The 16,161-nt window shown below is 39.2% G+C and overlaps 2 protein-coding genes across 2 annotated transcripts in view; both read left to right on the top strand.

Moving 5' to 3' along the window:
- The window catches only part of LOC132843277 (sterile alpha motif domain-containing protein 15-like), a 2,001-nt gene extending 1,265 nt beyond the window's left edge, over window positions 1-736 (top strand). Inside the window, exon 3 of the mRNA XM_060866473.1 lies at window positions 176-736. Within this exon, the coding sequence (XP_060722456.1) occupies window positions 176-385 (210 nt within the window). The 3' untranslated portion in view covers window positions 386-736. The remainder of the gene's footprint in view (window positions 1-175) is intronic.
- Window positions 737-1,757: 1,021 nt separating this feature from the next.
- On the top strand, window positions 1,758-8,175 carry lrfn5b (leucine rich repeat and fibronectin type III domain containing 5b). The gene is made up of 3 exons (XM_060866470.1): window positions 1,758-2,094; window positions 5,122-6,544; window positions 7,065-8,175. Exons 2-3 carry the CDS (start codon window positions 5,148-5,150, stop codon window positions 8,035-8,037), a joined length of 2,370 nt encoding a protein of 789 aa, XP_060722453.1. The 5' UTR covers window positions 1,758-2,094; window positions 5,122-5,147; the 3' UTR covers window positions 8,038-8,175.
- The last annotated feature ends 7,986 nt before the right edge of the window (window positions 8,176-16,161 follow it).

Below are 16,161 nucleotides of genomic sequence, written 5' to 3' on the forward strand. Positions count from 1 at the left end.
TCATAATAATTACACCAGTTTCAGAATATCTTTGAGTATGGTATATTTTGCTCAGAGCTGAATGGAGTCACACCAGCTATAGAAGAGAAGACTTTAAAAGCCTGTAGAAGCCCTATAATATTGTAAAGCATTTCATAATGGAGATCAATCTCTCACTATTTTGGTTCTTTTGCAGGCAATCTCAGCATGTGTCCGTGAGCTGCTAGGCATCTCAGAGCCATTGTGGAATCGCAGTATTGCAGACCCACCAAGAGATGATATGGCCATGTTTTTAGAAGTCAGAAGCAGGACTGGAGAAAGAGCTGATACTCTTACCTATGCTCAGTTCCTCAAACAAATAAGTAAACAGCAAGATTACAGTAAAGCAGCTGACGAATCTCAGTAAAAACAAATCCTAAAAGACATTAAAGCTTTTCTTTTAATTATAATTAGCTTTACAGATTTGGCTGAGGAGCTTCATTACTTCTATTGTTGTTCACAATTTGATCTATCCCTGGTGTGTGATTGTGGGAAATAGACTATGGCTTACTGGGCTTTGCCTTCATAATTTAAGCATTCTTTGTCTTATGTGTTTTACAGTGATGGGGAATTGAAAGTTATGTAAGGTTTAATTAGGCCTGTAGTATGCTTAGACTTATTTAGTGAAATCCTTTTTCATTATTTTATGAGACCCAAATATGTACTGTAGCTTTGGGAATAATTCAAAATTAACCAAGAAATGTATAGATTCCTTGCAATGCACCACTCTGATAATGAGTGTTGGTATCAGAGCTAATACTGACCTGAAACACTGCACTGGCATCAGATTTACATGTACATTTCTGGCATTTAGCAGGCACCCTTATCTAGAGTGACTTACATTTTTATTTCGATTTACTGTATACAACTGAGTAATTGAGGGTTAAGGGCCTTGTTCAGGGGCCCAGCAGTGGCAGTTTGGTGGACCTGGGATTCAAATCCATGACCTTCTGATCAGTAGTTCAACACCTTAACCGCTGAGCTACCACATCTCGGATTGGAGCGGACATATTTTGTAGCATGAGAATGCATTATGTTGCACAGACCTTGCACATGAACACAGGACACAAATTGTCTTAAAACTCACCAACAGTGTACATATGTTTGCACAATTTGGCAGCATAAACTGGATGAGGGACAGCTTGGTTCTGGTGACCATTGGAACTGGTTTATCTAAGGCATTTATGATCACTTAACACTCTGAAAAGAAGTTATATTAATATTTCTAATATGAATTTTTTTTTTTGGTCTGGAATATAATAGTTTTAAACCAAATATAATATTAAAACTTACAGAATTATTAATCATTAATGTTTATGTTATTAACCAGTCTAATACGTAGATTAAAGCCTTGATAGTGACATTTATCTGTTGATTCAGCTGAGCTAATATGCTTAAGTGGTCCCATTAGTGTTAAAACCTATAGAGGAAGTGAGAGTGATGACATGCCCGTCTGTAAACCTGCAAAGCAATACTGTGGATTAGATGAATTGCAGACAGCAACAATTAAGATCATCTTCGGAACGGGGCTTTTCACTGATCTCTAATCTGAAGCCACGCACGTCCAGCTGCGGCTTGCGTTGTGCTGTCATCATGTCAGAGAGCGGCGGCGCGCGGAGAAGAGCGCGGATGTGACACCTGCTCCGCTGCTCCAGACTGACACCACTGGAGGCCATATTTGGGGCGGGTGAACCAAGAGATGCTAAAAAACATCTGCCCTGGCCTGCTGAGATGCGATCCCAGTTCAAGACCAGTCGCGCTGTGTGTTTGCTATCGGCGGCCACTGAGACATTTCCAGTGCGTAAAGCCGTAATGCGGACACGCACAGAGAGACAGAGAGACATCCGCATGTGAGGATTTCATAGAGGCTGCTTGGAGCTGGACGTCTGTTACTCCCGCAGAGATGGGATCTCATTTGCATTGTTTTATTTAGTAATCCCTCGTTCGCTTATTACGGTCAGAGCTAAAGAAGCCGTGCTCAGAGGAACTGGGCGATCATGCTGTAACGGGAATAAGCGGGATTTGTTGGGAACAGGGGCGGTGTGCTGCACGAAGCAAGGCTCAAATCTACACAAGGTAATATTCTTGTACAAGGCGTTTACACCCTGATGCTTTTCTTTTACACGCTGCTGCCATTTTGCTCATATGAAATGCAAACGTAAATTAAAGTTCTTTATTTTGTCTTTCTTTGGACAGAGACGGTCGATTGTTGAAATATGATCTTATGGAGAATGTATCCTGGTAGTGTAGATAGTACATTGCAAGGTCACAGAATTCTATACATCAGCTGCAATCGCACCAGAAATCTAGGATTGCATTGCAAAGTCGTTTCCGACCCGACAATAATCGTCGTGTAGAATAATTGTTAATGCATTGGCTATGTGGTAACCAATTATGCATGGCTTTCAACCTAACCTTGGTATTAGGATGACAAACTGAGCATCTTATTACCTCCTCAATACACTATGGCAATGATCACTTTATTATTGAGGCTTCACATTTTCGCTACACTCTAAGCTTATTTATTTCAATGTGGTCCTTAGAAAATGATGGGATTTATGTATTTATTTATTTATCTAAAACACTTTTAACTTTGCCATGCTATAACAAGCACTAATTAAAGCTCTGATTAAAGATTTTATATATATATATATATATATATATATATATATATATATATATATATATATATATATGCATAAAATTAAACTTCTAAACTGTTACTTTATTAACCGTCAGTGGTTTTATAAATTAAGGAACTATAATAAAGGCTGTGGAATAAGAGGTTCTGTGAGAGACCATGGATGTTAGAGAGACGTGTTTTAAAGCTCACTCATAAAGCTGAGTGCAAGATATTGTGCTCAATTTCATTTCAGCTCTCCACTTACATGGGTCACATTAACAATAATATCTCAATAATTGTTGCATTACACATACCTGATAATGGTGATGTCATATGCATGTGGGTCATCCCAATTTATTGTGTATGGATGAATTACCTGTGCGTAATTGGAAAAGGGACTGAATCATAATGAATCTAACTGCACATGTTTAGCAAAAAAAAAAAAGAAAGAAAAAAAGAGAAGGGAAACAAATAAGGAGAGATAAATATATGAGCTGAAGATTTTACTGACCTGATTTTAGTGACAGTGTGCAAGTAGTCACCACTGCTCCATTAGCGGTATCCGTCCGCCGCCTGAGCGACCAGACAAGTAATGAAAATGCCTTTTAAGCATGAAGCTGGGCAGACATGTTTCTGTCACTGAAAGCTCTAGTGTCCAGTAGGTTTGCAGTTTCCATCTGAAATATTTTCTGATGGAAACTGCATTCTAAATTATGTTGTATCAGCATAGAAGTGGCTATAGCAGGTCAATACAGAGAGATATTCATACATTTCAAATTGCCAGCTATATTTTGGTTTATAGGTAATGACATAATAAAGAAACCTGCAGAAACCAGTCCTGACAGCCTGATAATCCAAAACATCTGACTACTGCAGTCTAAAGCCTGATCCCAGATGACCCTGATACACAAACAACATGGTGCAGGGCAGAAGCTGTCTAAAAGGAGCGCCAGAAAGTAAGATATAATAGCCCTGAATTTATGAGCATTTGTAAAAGCAGGGTTTGGATGTATCAGGTTTCGTCTGCAATCTGACACTGTATGATAATCTGCAAAGTGTGCGAAAGTATTCATCTGTTATGAAAAGCACCCCAGAAAACTCTAAAGATGCATTTATGCTCTCCTTTTCACATTTGATGTTTTTCTCTGGGATAGAAGAAAAAACTCTGCTCTGAGCAAGTTGATGCAGTGTTTCAGTGGGGGGTAATAGCGGCTCCACTTCAGCCCAGCAAGCAGACAGAAGCTCTGCCAGCTAAAGCAGACAGCTGGTTGGCCTGCAGTACCAGCAGCAGTTGGTTAATAAAGTGGCATGATGCGAAGGGCATTTGACATGATAAAATAGTGCTCATTGAACAGCTCAATTCATATGAACTGTAATATGCATTACAGGTGACCTAATGTGGCAAAATGTCACAAATATTCACAGTAACACAGTAGCTATTTAGCTTGATCAGAAGCAGAACATTTCTAAATTTGAAAAGACAGGGTTGTCAATGAAGTTTTATCATGCACAATCATTTTTTTCTTATCAGTATCATTTTAGGCCTTTAAGATTTCTTAGTGTATGTGTCAAGATAGCTCTTTTTTGTGGCTGATTTTACATAGTGATTTAAAATTTGATCTGATAAGTCGCACATGATTGTAACCATGATACATGACAGTTGCATTTCAGATGACAGTTAACGTTAGGTTGAGGCACCCTGGGCACTTGTGCGAATCTAGTTAAACACCCAGTTCCCCTGATGGTAAATGTCAAAGTTAGATATCCAGATTTAAACAGCACAAAACAGTAGTAAAAAAAATCACACAACAGTAGTAAATCAAATGTACTAAAGATACTACAATACAATGGATATTATACAGAACACAAAGGAACAAGAGTATAGAAATACTTACCTCTTAAAAAATAATAAGCACTTTATATATGCTCTACGATAAATAGTCTTTAAAACATTGAATAAATTCATCATTCATAATTTAAGGGTGTATTAAATGTTATATCCTCGTCAAGGTTATATATCTGTCAAGCGTCACTGAATATATACTTTATTCCTCCTTACTTTTGTATAGACAGAAACTTGAGCAGAAGTGAAGCACTATGGAAAATCAATATGAACAGAACCATGTCTCCCTCTTGATGTGGCATCTGCGCTGATCCCTTCTCTTTGTCTCCAAATGATCTTTGGAGTCATCAGCCTAATTTCAATGAGTAACTGGATGACCAGAGGAGTCTTTGATCCCTTTATATACAAAGATGAAAGGCTAAGCATTATCATACCAAAACCGTGAATCAGTACATCGGGTGTTTCAGTTGATCTGTCCTAGGCCCATTTCTGTGCATTTCTTCATGCTGTGGAACATTCTTCATCAATTCATGGTCTGAAATCTTTTAGAACTCAGACTTATGGGTATTGTTATGCTATCCTGTTTACTACGTAGACTTGAATTACTCACTAAGATATTTCTGGTTCATCTTCACAGGGGTGGTATTACAACAGTGAACCCAGATGGAGACCATTTTTGTTTATTTGATGGTCATGATCATGGCAGTAAAAGCCCAGAAGATCCAAATATGTCCCAAACGTTGTTTTTGCCAAGTGCTGCCTCCCAACTTAGCCACCTTATGTGACAAAAAGGGGCTGCTTTTTGTTCCCCCAGACATTGACAGACACACAGTAGAACTGAGACTTGGTGACAATTTTATCACAACTGTCAAACGGAAGGACTTTGCCAACATGACCAAGCTTGTAGACTTGACACTTTCCAGGAACACAATAGGCTCTATCACACCTCACGCTTTCAATGATCTGGAGAACCTGCGTGCCCTGCATTTGGACAGTAACCGTCTGATACGAATCACAAATGACACCTTTAGCGGCATGTCAAAGCTTCATCATCTCATTCTGAACAACAACCAGCTCACATATATTCACATAGGAGCCTTTAACGACCTCCTGGCCCTTGAAGAGCTTGATCTCTCCTACAATAATCTAGAAAGTGCCCCATGGGTGGCCATCCAGCACATGATTAGTCTGCACACCTTAAGTCTGGACCACAACATGATAGACTATATACCTGAGGGCACATTTTCAGGCCTCATGAAACTCAAACGTCTGGATGTCACTTCCAACAAGCTTCAGAAGCTTCCACCTGATCCAGTCTTCCAGCGTGCAGGTGTTTTGGCCACATCAGGTGTTTTGGGTCCATCATCATTTGCATTGAGCTTTGGGGGGAACCCATTACGCTGCAACTGTGAGTTGCTATGGTTGAGGAGACTACGGCGTGAGGATGACCTGGAGACTTGCGCTGCTCCTCAGCACCTCTCTGGACGTTACTTCTGGACAGTGTCTGAAGAGGAGTTCCTGTGTGAGCCTCCCCTCATCACACGTCATTCCCAGGAGACCCGGGCATTAGAAGGCCAACATGTTACTTTGCGCTGTAAAGCACGGGGTGACCCAGATCCTGTTATTCACTGGATTGCCCCTGATGGTAGACTAGTGTCTAACTCAACCCGAACAGTTGTGCACACTGATGGGACATTAGATATCCTCATAAGCACAGTGAAAGACTCTGGATCGTTCACATGTGTGGCATCCAATCCTTCAGGAGAAGCACAGCAGACTGTTCAGCTATTTATTATCAAACTGCCGCATTTTACTAATGATACAAGTTTAGTACAGGAGCCAGACCCTGGATCCTCAGATATTGCTACATCCACCAAATCAGGTGGAGACAGTGGCACTGCCATTAGCAACACCAAAGCTGGGCAGGATAAACGGGTGCTGATTTCTGAAATTACATCCTCCTCTGCTATGGTGAAATTTAACTTACAACGGAATATACCAGGGATTCGTATGTTCCAAATCCAGTACAATGGCACTTATGATGACTCGCTAGTCTACAGGTAAGAGCATACATTTAGGACATTTTTATATAATAAGCATTATTATGCAAGCGGTTATATTTTATTTGTTCTTAATTTTAGTGTAATGGCATTTTGGAAGTAGCAGACTGTGTAGGTTATGTGTAGAAACCTGCATACACAATTTTGTGGTTTCATGAGTTGAATAAAACTTAAGCATTGTAGAAATGTAGAATTACTCGCATGCCACTTGAAATAGTCCCCAAACATAAACCATGATTCTTATCAAGTTAAATAGTGTTCAGAGAATTCACAGGCTTTTTATTGTGGAAGTAAGAAGGACTGTGGGATAAATCAGCAGCTATATTTTAAACAGTCCACAAAGGAAATTCAAGTGCATGACATCAGCAGCAAGGAACTCTCATGCCATTTAATTCATATTTCCATTATTTGTTTCCAATATTTTGCGCTTCAGATGAGCCCAGTGAGTTCTAAGTAACAGAGAGTAATAGAATAATTATATTTAAATTTTGCTGATCTTTTAAACCATGTGTCCTTGCAGAATGATCCCCCCAACCAGTAAAAACATCCTGGTGAACAACTTGGCAGCTGGGACATCGTATGACCTCTGTGTTCTTGCGATTTACGATGACGCTATGACCACGCTGACGGCTACCCGTGTGGTGGGGTGTGTTCACTTTGCAACAGAGCCCCAGTACCTCCGATGCCACTTCATGCAATCACAGTTCCTTGGAGGTACCATTGTTGTCATCATTGGAGGTGTCATTGTGGCCTCAGTCTTGTCTTTCATCATCTTCCTTATTGTACGTTATCGAGTGTGCAACCAGGAGGGAGAGGACAAGGGAGTAGAGCTAGGAGAAGTTCGTTCTCAATCCAGGAGTGAGCAGCTGCAGGTTTGTGGTATCATCAAGTCTATGTCTAAACAGGTTCTGGGTGTGGAGATGGATGCATGTCGGAAAGTTTCCCCACAGCTGGAGTCAGTGCCCACATTGGGAACTACACCAGGGCCATTGCCCTCTAAACCTGCCCTTCCTGACTGCACCGTTACTACCTCTGCTGCCAGTCACAGCTGGCATCCTGCCTCCCCCAACACCCAGCGTCCCATGCATGCTGCCTCACACAAACCTACAGGCCCTCAAAAACCAGACACACAAATCAGTGTGGAGCTTGACAACACCAACAAAAACAACTCAGCCAAGGCACGTCCAAAATCTGCCCAAATACGGGTCTATTCTACCACAGTGATTCCAGTGTCCAGAAAGGTACAGCTAGAGTCCTCACGCTACATGACTGTTCCAGTGGGATGTATGAGAGTGAGTCGCAGACACTCTTTAAACGTAGACTCCTGTAAGCAAACCAGCTATGGGAGTTTCCCACAGCAGACTGGCAGCCTTCGCTCTAAACGCAGTCTGTCCATGAGTGGTGGAGATCTTCCCCAGCTGGATGTTTCAGCCAAAATCCATGGAAAAGACTCACTGTCAAGGTCAGAATGGGTTCTAGAAAGCACACTTTAATTAGGTTTTTTACAACCTTATCACACTGGTTTTTGGTAGACTTACAGACCATTTTATTATTATATTTATTATAGGTCAGATGAAACACTCAAATCTTTTAAAAGTATCTGGTTTTTGCCTCGGACATGACATGTCACCTTACATAGCAGGGGGAAAAAAGGCAACAGACTGATCAATGTCTTTTCTTTTTTTTTTTAAGTAAAAACAAAATACCATTTTCTGCATATACTAAATAATGCAGTTGACATGTATATTACTTTGTTATATGGAGTAATCCATACAGTACATCCTGTATAAACATGTTATGTTGTGTAAAATAAAATGTGAAAAGCCCCTTTGTTTTCATCTGATATTTAAAACAAGCTTGCCAATATAACCAACCTGAGATGTGATCATTAGTAAGAACTAATAGGCAGCACATTTAGTGGACATAAATATTTATTTGCTAAAACTCACCCTGTAATCAATATTGTTCTTGATTACGCTCCATTATTAGTGTACTGAGATAAGTGTAATGGTTCCTGCCCTTTGTTCTAAAGCCATCCAAACGCACAGGACAATGCGATACGACAGTTTTAATCGCTGTATAATGCTACAGCAATGTACACTGTATAGAAAGCGTTGTTTTATTAACTGCACAGTGAACAAACCTTCAAGTAATTTCCACAATACAGGGGGTGTGGTTATGGTAAAAGAGCTGGGAATAAATCAGAATTAGATTGGGTAATAGGGGATTTGGTTGTGGAGAGCAGTTTGGATTCAGAAATACTCTTAATTAAAATCCACCTAAATCATGCCACAACACTACAGATTTTGTTTTACTGTCCAAGCTAAATTTATATGCACAACACACAAAAATAGCCAGGTTGTGGGGGGGAAATGTTGCATTTCTGTCTGTAAACTGCAAAAAAATGGGCAAATTCAAGCATTATTCGATTATTAAGCCAAGATATGTTTTACTCATTTCAAGATTAAAATGATCTTATTTTGCTCATTTCATGCATTAAAAGGCAAGATTAAGTGCTTACAGAATATGATAATAAAGCCTGTCTAGAAATAGGATTAAAGGTCTCATATTTGGTACAATTTATAATAAAACGATAATGAAATATATCAGCTAACATTTCTTTTATCCAGTATATCCTCATTTGCTAAGATATTTTTTGCAGTGTAATATAAATGATTATGTTAACAACCGTTGGCAAGCTTTGAGGTTGCAGACTAGAAAACAGGTATAGATACATCATGGAGTCTAACAATGAAGCGATCAGAAAGCTGCATTGTCAATACTATTTCATTCTGATGTTATCTCCAGTATGGAGAGATGAGCTCATGTTCTTTCTGGCTAGGTGGAGGTAATATATTTCATGGCTGAATAAGCCTGCAGCAGTGAAGGTTGTGCGGTAATTATTTTTAGAAATGTTAATCTTCAGCTCCCACGGCAGCACTGAGTAGGAGAGGGGATCTCTCGCAAGCATAGGCTCTCTGAGGTCTTCTGTTTGTTCAAAGGAATGGCAAGAAGGCTATGAAAGAGGCCATTCTAGTCCCAGGAGACTCTGCTCCCCTCCCTTTCTCACAAGCTCTCATGCTTATAAAAGCAGCCCTTAAATTTCACACAGACAACGAGCCTGCATCCACCATAGCACCGATTACAGAACATCACTTTAGTTGACTGTTAAAGGACAAATGGGTTTAAATTGGCAATAATTTGCATCAGCAGTAAAAAGATTTGTGTCTTTCCACTTAGCTGGATGCGCCACTGGAGAGATAAATGCCAGGTATCATTTTAAAAGAATAAATGTAAATGATGCCTATGGATGGATAAATGCAACCATGGAATATGGTGTTGAACAGATTAGGGTATTAACATTACTGCTGGAAGCTATGATGTCAATTAAGGATTGATTAATTCATGCACATGAGGAGGGCAGGTCATTGTTCCTTCTGCTCATTATCAGTATTAAAATGCTGCAAACTTTAGCACGCTGTGTGACAGTCTCAAATCGGTCCCATAAGGGCGCATAAATAAAACATGAGTATCAGGGGCAAGAGCCTCACTTGAAATCCGACAAGGAGCTCCTTAGCTCTTGGGCTATGATTCAGTCAGCTGCAGATAAACAGAGCTCATCCTGTTCGTAAAGGGTCAGTAATTACTACTCCTGCCATATGGTGCAATGCCACTTTAGCACTGATATACCAAGGCCAAGGTAATGAGAGTTTCAGTTTAATTACCCTCATATAGGAGAAGAGTCAACCACTTAAGATATTCCTGAATAAAGGCTTGCAGCTCTCAAACAAAAAATGGTAGTAATTTCCTGTTAAGCCGATAAAATCAGCTAATTAGCACTTAATGATATACAGGTAACATGTCTGTATTGTTCCATCAGGTTGCACTTTATTTATTTATTTTTTACTTTTCTGCAAGTGCCTTTTCAAATGGCTGTTGTATAGTTAATATTTCTTGGAACAGTTATCTGAAAGAATGGAACTGCTCTGTTGTAGGATTTTGCATATTGATAGAATGATTAATGGGACAACCACAGAGTCCAAGAGTCCTAGATGTAACATTTTTCTAAGAGTGTAGAGTATATACAAGCTGAATCTCTCCATATCAATTCTGCAAACATACAAAGGATGTGATTATATTTTGTCACATAAAAAGCATCAACTTTGTCTTTCTTGCATTATTGATTTTCCAATTAAATGTCTACAATGAGAGCAAAAAATAATTGGTTTTCATGTGTCCAGTGACTGGACTTTGCATTCCTATGGAGTGGGATTATAAACAGAATTATAATATATGCAGAGGCAATTTCAAGCATATGCATTATTAATGCAGGAAAATGTGCTCTGAATGAACATCCTTGTTAATATTGAATGTGATTACTCCTTCTGGGAAAGTGCTGTCTAGAATACAGTCGAGTAATTGAAATGGTAAAGCCTAAAGAACACTCAAGACTAGACTAACACGGCCTGCCATAGAACTCAGGTAAAACTGTTCAAATGCTGCAGTGTCTTATGGAAAACATGAATTGATTCACAAAAATGGTTATTTTAATATTCTGTATTAACTTAGCACTAATGTTGTGGTGTGGTGGTGGGGGGGCACAGTGGCTTAGTGGTTAGCACGTTCGCCTCAAACCTCCAGGGTCGGGGTTCGATTCCCGCCTCCACCTTGTGTGTGTGGAGTTTGCATGTTCTCCCCGTGCCTCGGGGGTTTCCTCCAGGTACTCCGGTTTCCTCCCCCGGTCCAAAGACATGCATGGTAGGTTGATTGGCATCTCTGGAAAATTGTCCCTAGTGTGTGATTGCGTGAGTGAATGAGTGTGTGTGTGCCCTGCGATGGGTTGGCACTCCGTCCAGGGTGAATCCTGCCTTGATGCCCGATGATGCCTGAGATAGGCACAGGCTCCCCGTGACCCGAGGTAGTTCGGATAAGCGGTAGAAGATGAATGAATGAATGAATGAATAATGTTGTGGTGTGCTACCTCAGTCCAATTTCCTTCCTTTCTCCTAAATGCCTTTTTGATATAAACTTTCAAGGTAATTGCAAATTGTTTAGTCTTTAGCATCACTGATGAACATTTTATGAGCAATTTTAGAAATTATACCTAAGATTTAATTATGGTTCAATCTACACTGTCTCACTAAACAAATGAGCTGTTTTATGATTTAACCCTGACATTTGGAATTCATGATCCTTAGCATACAATTGCCTCTAACCTGATGATAATAAGCTTATGATACATTATGTCTTTTCTGATTGCTTGGCCTTAGAATAAATCCAATAATCACACAAAAGTAAATGTTCAGTAAAGCATCTCTCCTTAGTCAGTTCAACAGCTAAATGAAACACAATCATCCACTTATCAATGCATTAATCAATCATGGGCACATGCACGATTTTTTCCACTCTCTCCCCAACTCCATGGAATTCAAGGGGATCTGCATGCAGCCCTTCATGACTTTGTTACCTTGGCAACATATTTCTGCATAACTATATGTGAAATGCAGGCTTTGCTTGCTGCAAAGATACACAGGATTTTTCAAGTCTGGAGCGTTCTGAAATCACATCACCTGCTGTTATAACACCACCAACAGATGCATGTGCACGGACATAAATACACATATACATAACCATGCGAATACACATAAGCACAAACATGCAATGCATTTTCATTTAGATATGCATGCTACTAAACGCTACTAAATAAAATATTCACCTTTGGTAAATAAATAATATAGCTATGATGAAGAGACAAAATAAGAAAAGCATATCTACTATTACTGCATCAAGGCAAACAAACAGCTTGGCTTAAATCCACTTTTCCATTTCATTATGTTGACAAACTGCAGTGGCATATGCCCAGAAACATGATGAAGCAGGCGGAGGATTTGGCTTGAGGGGAAATGCTTAATGAACAGGCAAAAAACACCCATGTTTTTCATGCTCATTCTGGGCAGGAGGCCTGACTGCATGAGAAGTAGAACATTTGCTCCCCACCACCTTTCACAATCGCTCCAAACCTAAACAAACACCCTAGCAGAAGACTCCTCCCAGTGATAAATTGTAAATTCCACACACATGCATGACACACAAACATGCTTCCGTTCGCTGCACACAAGGCATCCGCTGTTGGCAGCTCCTTCACAGACAATAGGAAATTTGTGTTGCAGTAGATTTCACAGGAAAGGCTTAATGTCAGAATCTAAATTCACGCCCACAGACCTGACAGGCCTTACAACAGATTTGTGTGAATTATGAGGTGCATAAACAAATAGCCATAACATTAAATTCACCTACCTAATATAGTGTAGATCCCCTTGTGATGCTATAAAAGCTCTGACCCGTTGAGGCATGGACTACACAAGAGCTCTGAAGGTGTGCTGAGGGCAACATTAGAATTCAGTAAGGTGTGATATGAGTTTTCCATGAATCAGGGTTGTTTGTGGAAAATGTTTTTGGCCAAGACAACACCATGAATTAATTGTCTTATTCCTCAAATCATTGGCAGGGAACATGACAGGTAGCATTATCCTGCTGAAAGAAGCCACTATCATTAGGGATGGCACTGCTATAAAATTGTGCGATTTGGTCTGCAATAATGTGTAGGTCAGTTCCACATGTCAAAATAACAGTCACATGAATATTTCCAGGACAGAAGGATTCCCATCAGAACAGACCATCACATTGCCTTCTGCATATGTCACATCCTGGTGCCATAACCTCAGTCATGCACGTGCACTCAGCTATTTACATGATCAAAAAGAAAACATGTTTCATCAGACTAGGCCACTTTCTTCTGCAGATGAGCTCAAGATCAGGTCTTCTACTTCTACAGGCACTATTTGTCACCTATCCAAGTAGCTCAGATCCTTATGTTTGCTCATTTTTTTCTGCTTCTAACATGTTAACTTTTAGAACTGACTGTTCACTTGCTGCATAATATATCCCACCCCTTGACAGATGCCATTGTAACAAGATAATTAATGTTATTTACTTCACCTGTCAGTGGTTTTAATGTTATGCCTTTCTACATTACCACCATTATTAATCATTACTGTCAGGTAATATAAAGATATCTGTGCTTTCTAGCCTTTAGGCACAACAGCGGAAAAACAAAAGAAAATGAGAATCAATATGGTGGATATACCACAAACACTGGTTAATGGATTTATCATGGACATTTCTTTGCATATAATTTAACATATCCCAATTTACCATTGAAGCCTGATTACAGAATAAAAGCAACTATAATAAATAGTCTCTGTTGACAATGTAATAGAATGCACCAGATTTAATCTCTTCAGTCTGTTGAGTACACACAATAAAATATACAATGGGTTGTCTAGTGCATAAATGGACCAATTATAAAAGTACAAACAAATCTATTTTATATAATCTTACAAGCTACTACTACTATGATTTACCAACAAATGTTAATTATGTTTTTTGGTTCAATTCAATTTTATTTGTCTAGTGCTTTTAACAGTGGACATTGTCACAAATCAGCTTTAGAGGAATATAAAAATTCAGAATGAAAATTGTGGTTTCAAATTTAATTTATATTTATGCATAATGAGCAAGGCAGAGGCAACAGTGACAAAAAAAAACAACAACAAACTGAGATGATTGCTTATTTACACTGTCTCTAGAGTAGTGAGGAATTATAAAACCTGGACAGTGTGGACTTGTTTTCATCCCTGTCAGAGAGAGATAGTATACCTATCTGATGAATAACAAATATGCATGTCAGAGGTTGTGGAGCCTTATTGGAAAGTCTCTTCCCTTATTTTTGGAATCCCTGTTCACCCTTGTACAAATGTAAAGCTCTATTCTCATTGGCTCATGTTCAATATCAAATACTACATAAACATGTCAAGATTAGAATGTACTGAATATAAAAAAAAAAGAAAGAAAAAAGAAAAAAGAAACATTTTATGCCAAGCAGAATCAAGAAAATCATCTATATCATTCTTACGAGATTTTTGCCGGAAATCCCAATCACTCACTCACTTTCTACCGCTTATCCGAACTACCTCGGGTCACGGGGAGACTGTGCTTATCTCAGGCGTCATCGGGCATCAAGGCATACACCCTGGACACACACTCTCATTCACTCACGCAATCACACACTACGGACAATTTCCCAGAGATGCCAATCAACCTACCATGCATGTCTTTGGACCGGGGGAGGAAACCGGAGTACCCGGAGGAAACCCCGAGGCACGGGGAGAACATGCAAACTCCACACACACAAGGCGGAGGCGGGAATCGAACCCCCAACCCTGGAGGTGTGAGGCAAACGTGCTAACCACTAAGCCACCGTGTCCCCCTGAAATCCCAACTCACTTAATATTATTAGACTGTTTGTCTTGGCCCTTTGTATTTAAATCCCAATAAAGGAATACACAAAGAGGCTGATGATAATGTTATTTTTAATAAAATCTGTTCTGAGAGTATAAAGGTCCAAAAATTGTCATTGTAAATGTTATTTTACAACTATAAATAATTCAGATAGTAAAATTATGTTAAGCAACTGTACTGAGGGGGTCTGCTTTTTTGGAATAGTTAAAAGGGTTCTTGTTTTGCAAAAAAGTGAATGCTTGCTGTTCCAATTTTACAATGTTTTACAAACATTACATACAATTTTTAAACTCACCGAATATTCTGAATTCTAGCAAATCTAGCAAATTCATCTTGGACTTTTAAAAGCCTTTATACGTGCCACTAGTTTTAATAAATGTACAGATCAAGCTATGTGAACAAACACAAAATTCCCATAGTCATTATGGTTGCTTGTGATTAACAGTAATGAGTAGGATTGACTGAAATCTTTTAATTAAGAAACAAAACACCAGTAGGAACATTTATTTATTTGATTATTCTCAGTAACCTTTTGATCCTTACTAATAATGGTCATTGTGGATCAACATCCTATTGTGGGAACACTGCGCACAAGGCATGAGAATTCATGTATAGGATGTCAGATCATCGCCAGACACCATTCAAACACACACACATTCACACCAATGAGCAATTTAGCATAGCCAGTCCTCATCTGCAGGTTTTGTTTTTACAATAGGAGGAAACTACAGAACCTGACGAAAACCCATATAAACACGGGGAGAACATGTGAAACTCTACAGACAGTAACCCGTTAAAGCTAGCCACTGCGCCATGGTGCCACCCACTCAGTATCATGCATTATTTTACATAATCAGTGAATGAATCATCATAGTAGGTCAGGATCATGGACAGTGCATTGATAAGACTCAGGGATGATCAGAGGAGCTGGATGGACTTAAATGTTGAAATCAAAATATCTCTCTGGCTTTATACATTTAATAACATATAATAATAGAAAAACAGTGATTATTGATTAAAGGAGACTTTAATCGGCTCTCTGTGAAGAGCAGTTCCTCATCCCCCATTGCAGACACACTGACACAAGGTGTTTTTTTTTTAAGAATAATGAAGAAATCATTATTGAAAACAAGAGTATGACTCACCTCTTTATATCCTAACCACAAGAGGTCACTATATGTTCGAAGTCAGTAAAAAAAAATAAAAACACTTCCAACTAAAGTCAGATCAAGCACTAATAGGATGGCCTACAGTAT

This window comes from Tachysurus vachellii, chromosome 3 (genome assembly GCF_030014155.1).
Source record: "Tachysurus vachellii isolate PV-2020 chromosome 3, HZAU_Pvac_v1, whole genome shotgun sequence".
In the NCBI taxonomy this organism is placed as follows: domain Eukaryota; kingdom Metazoa; phylum Chordata; class Actinopteri; order Siluriformes; family Bagridae; genus Tachysurus; species Tachysurus vachellii.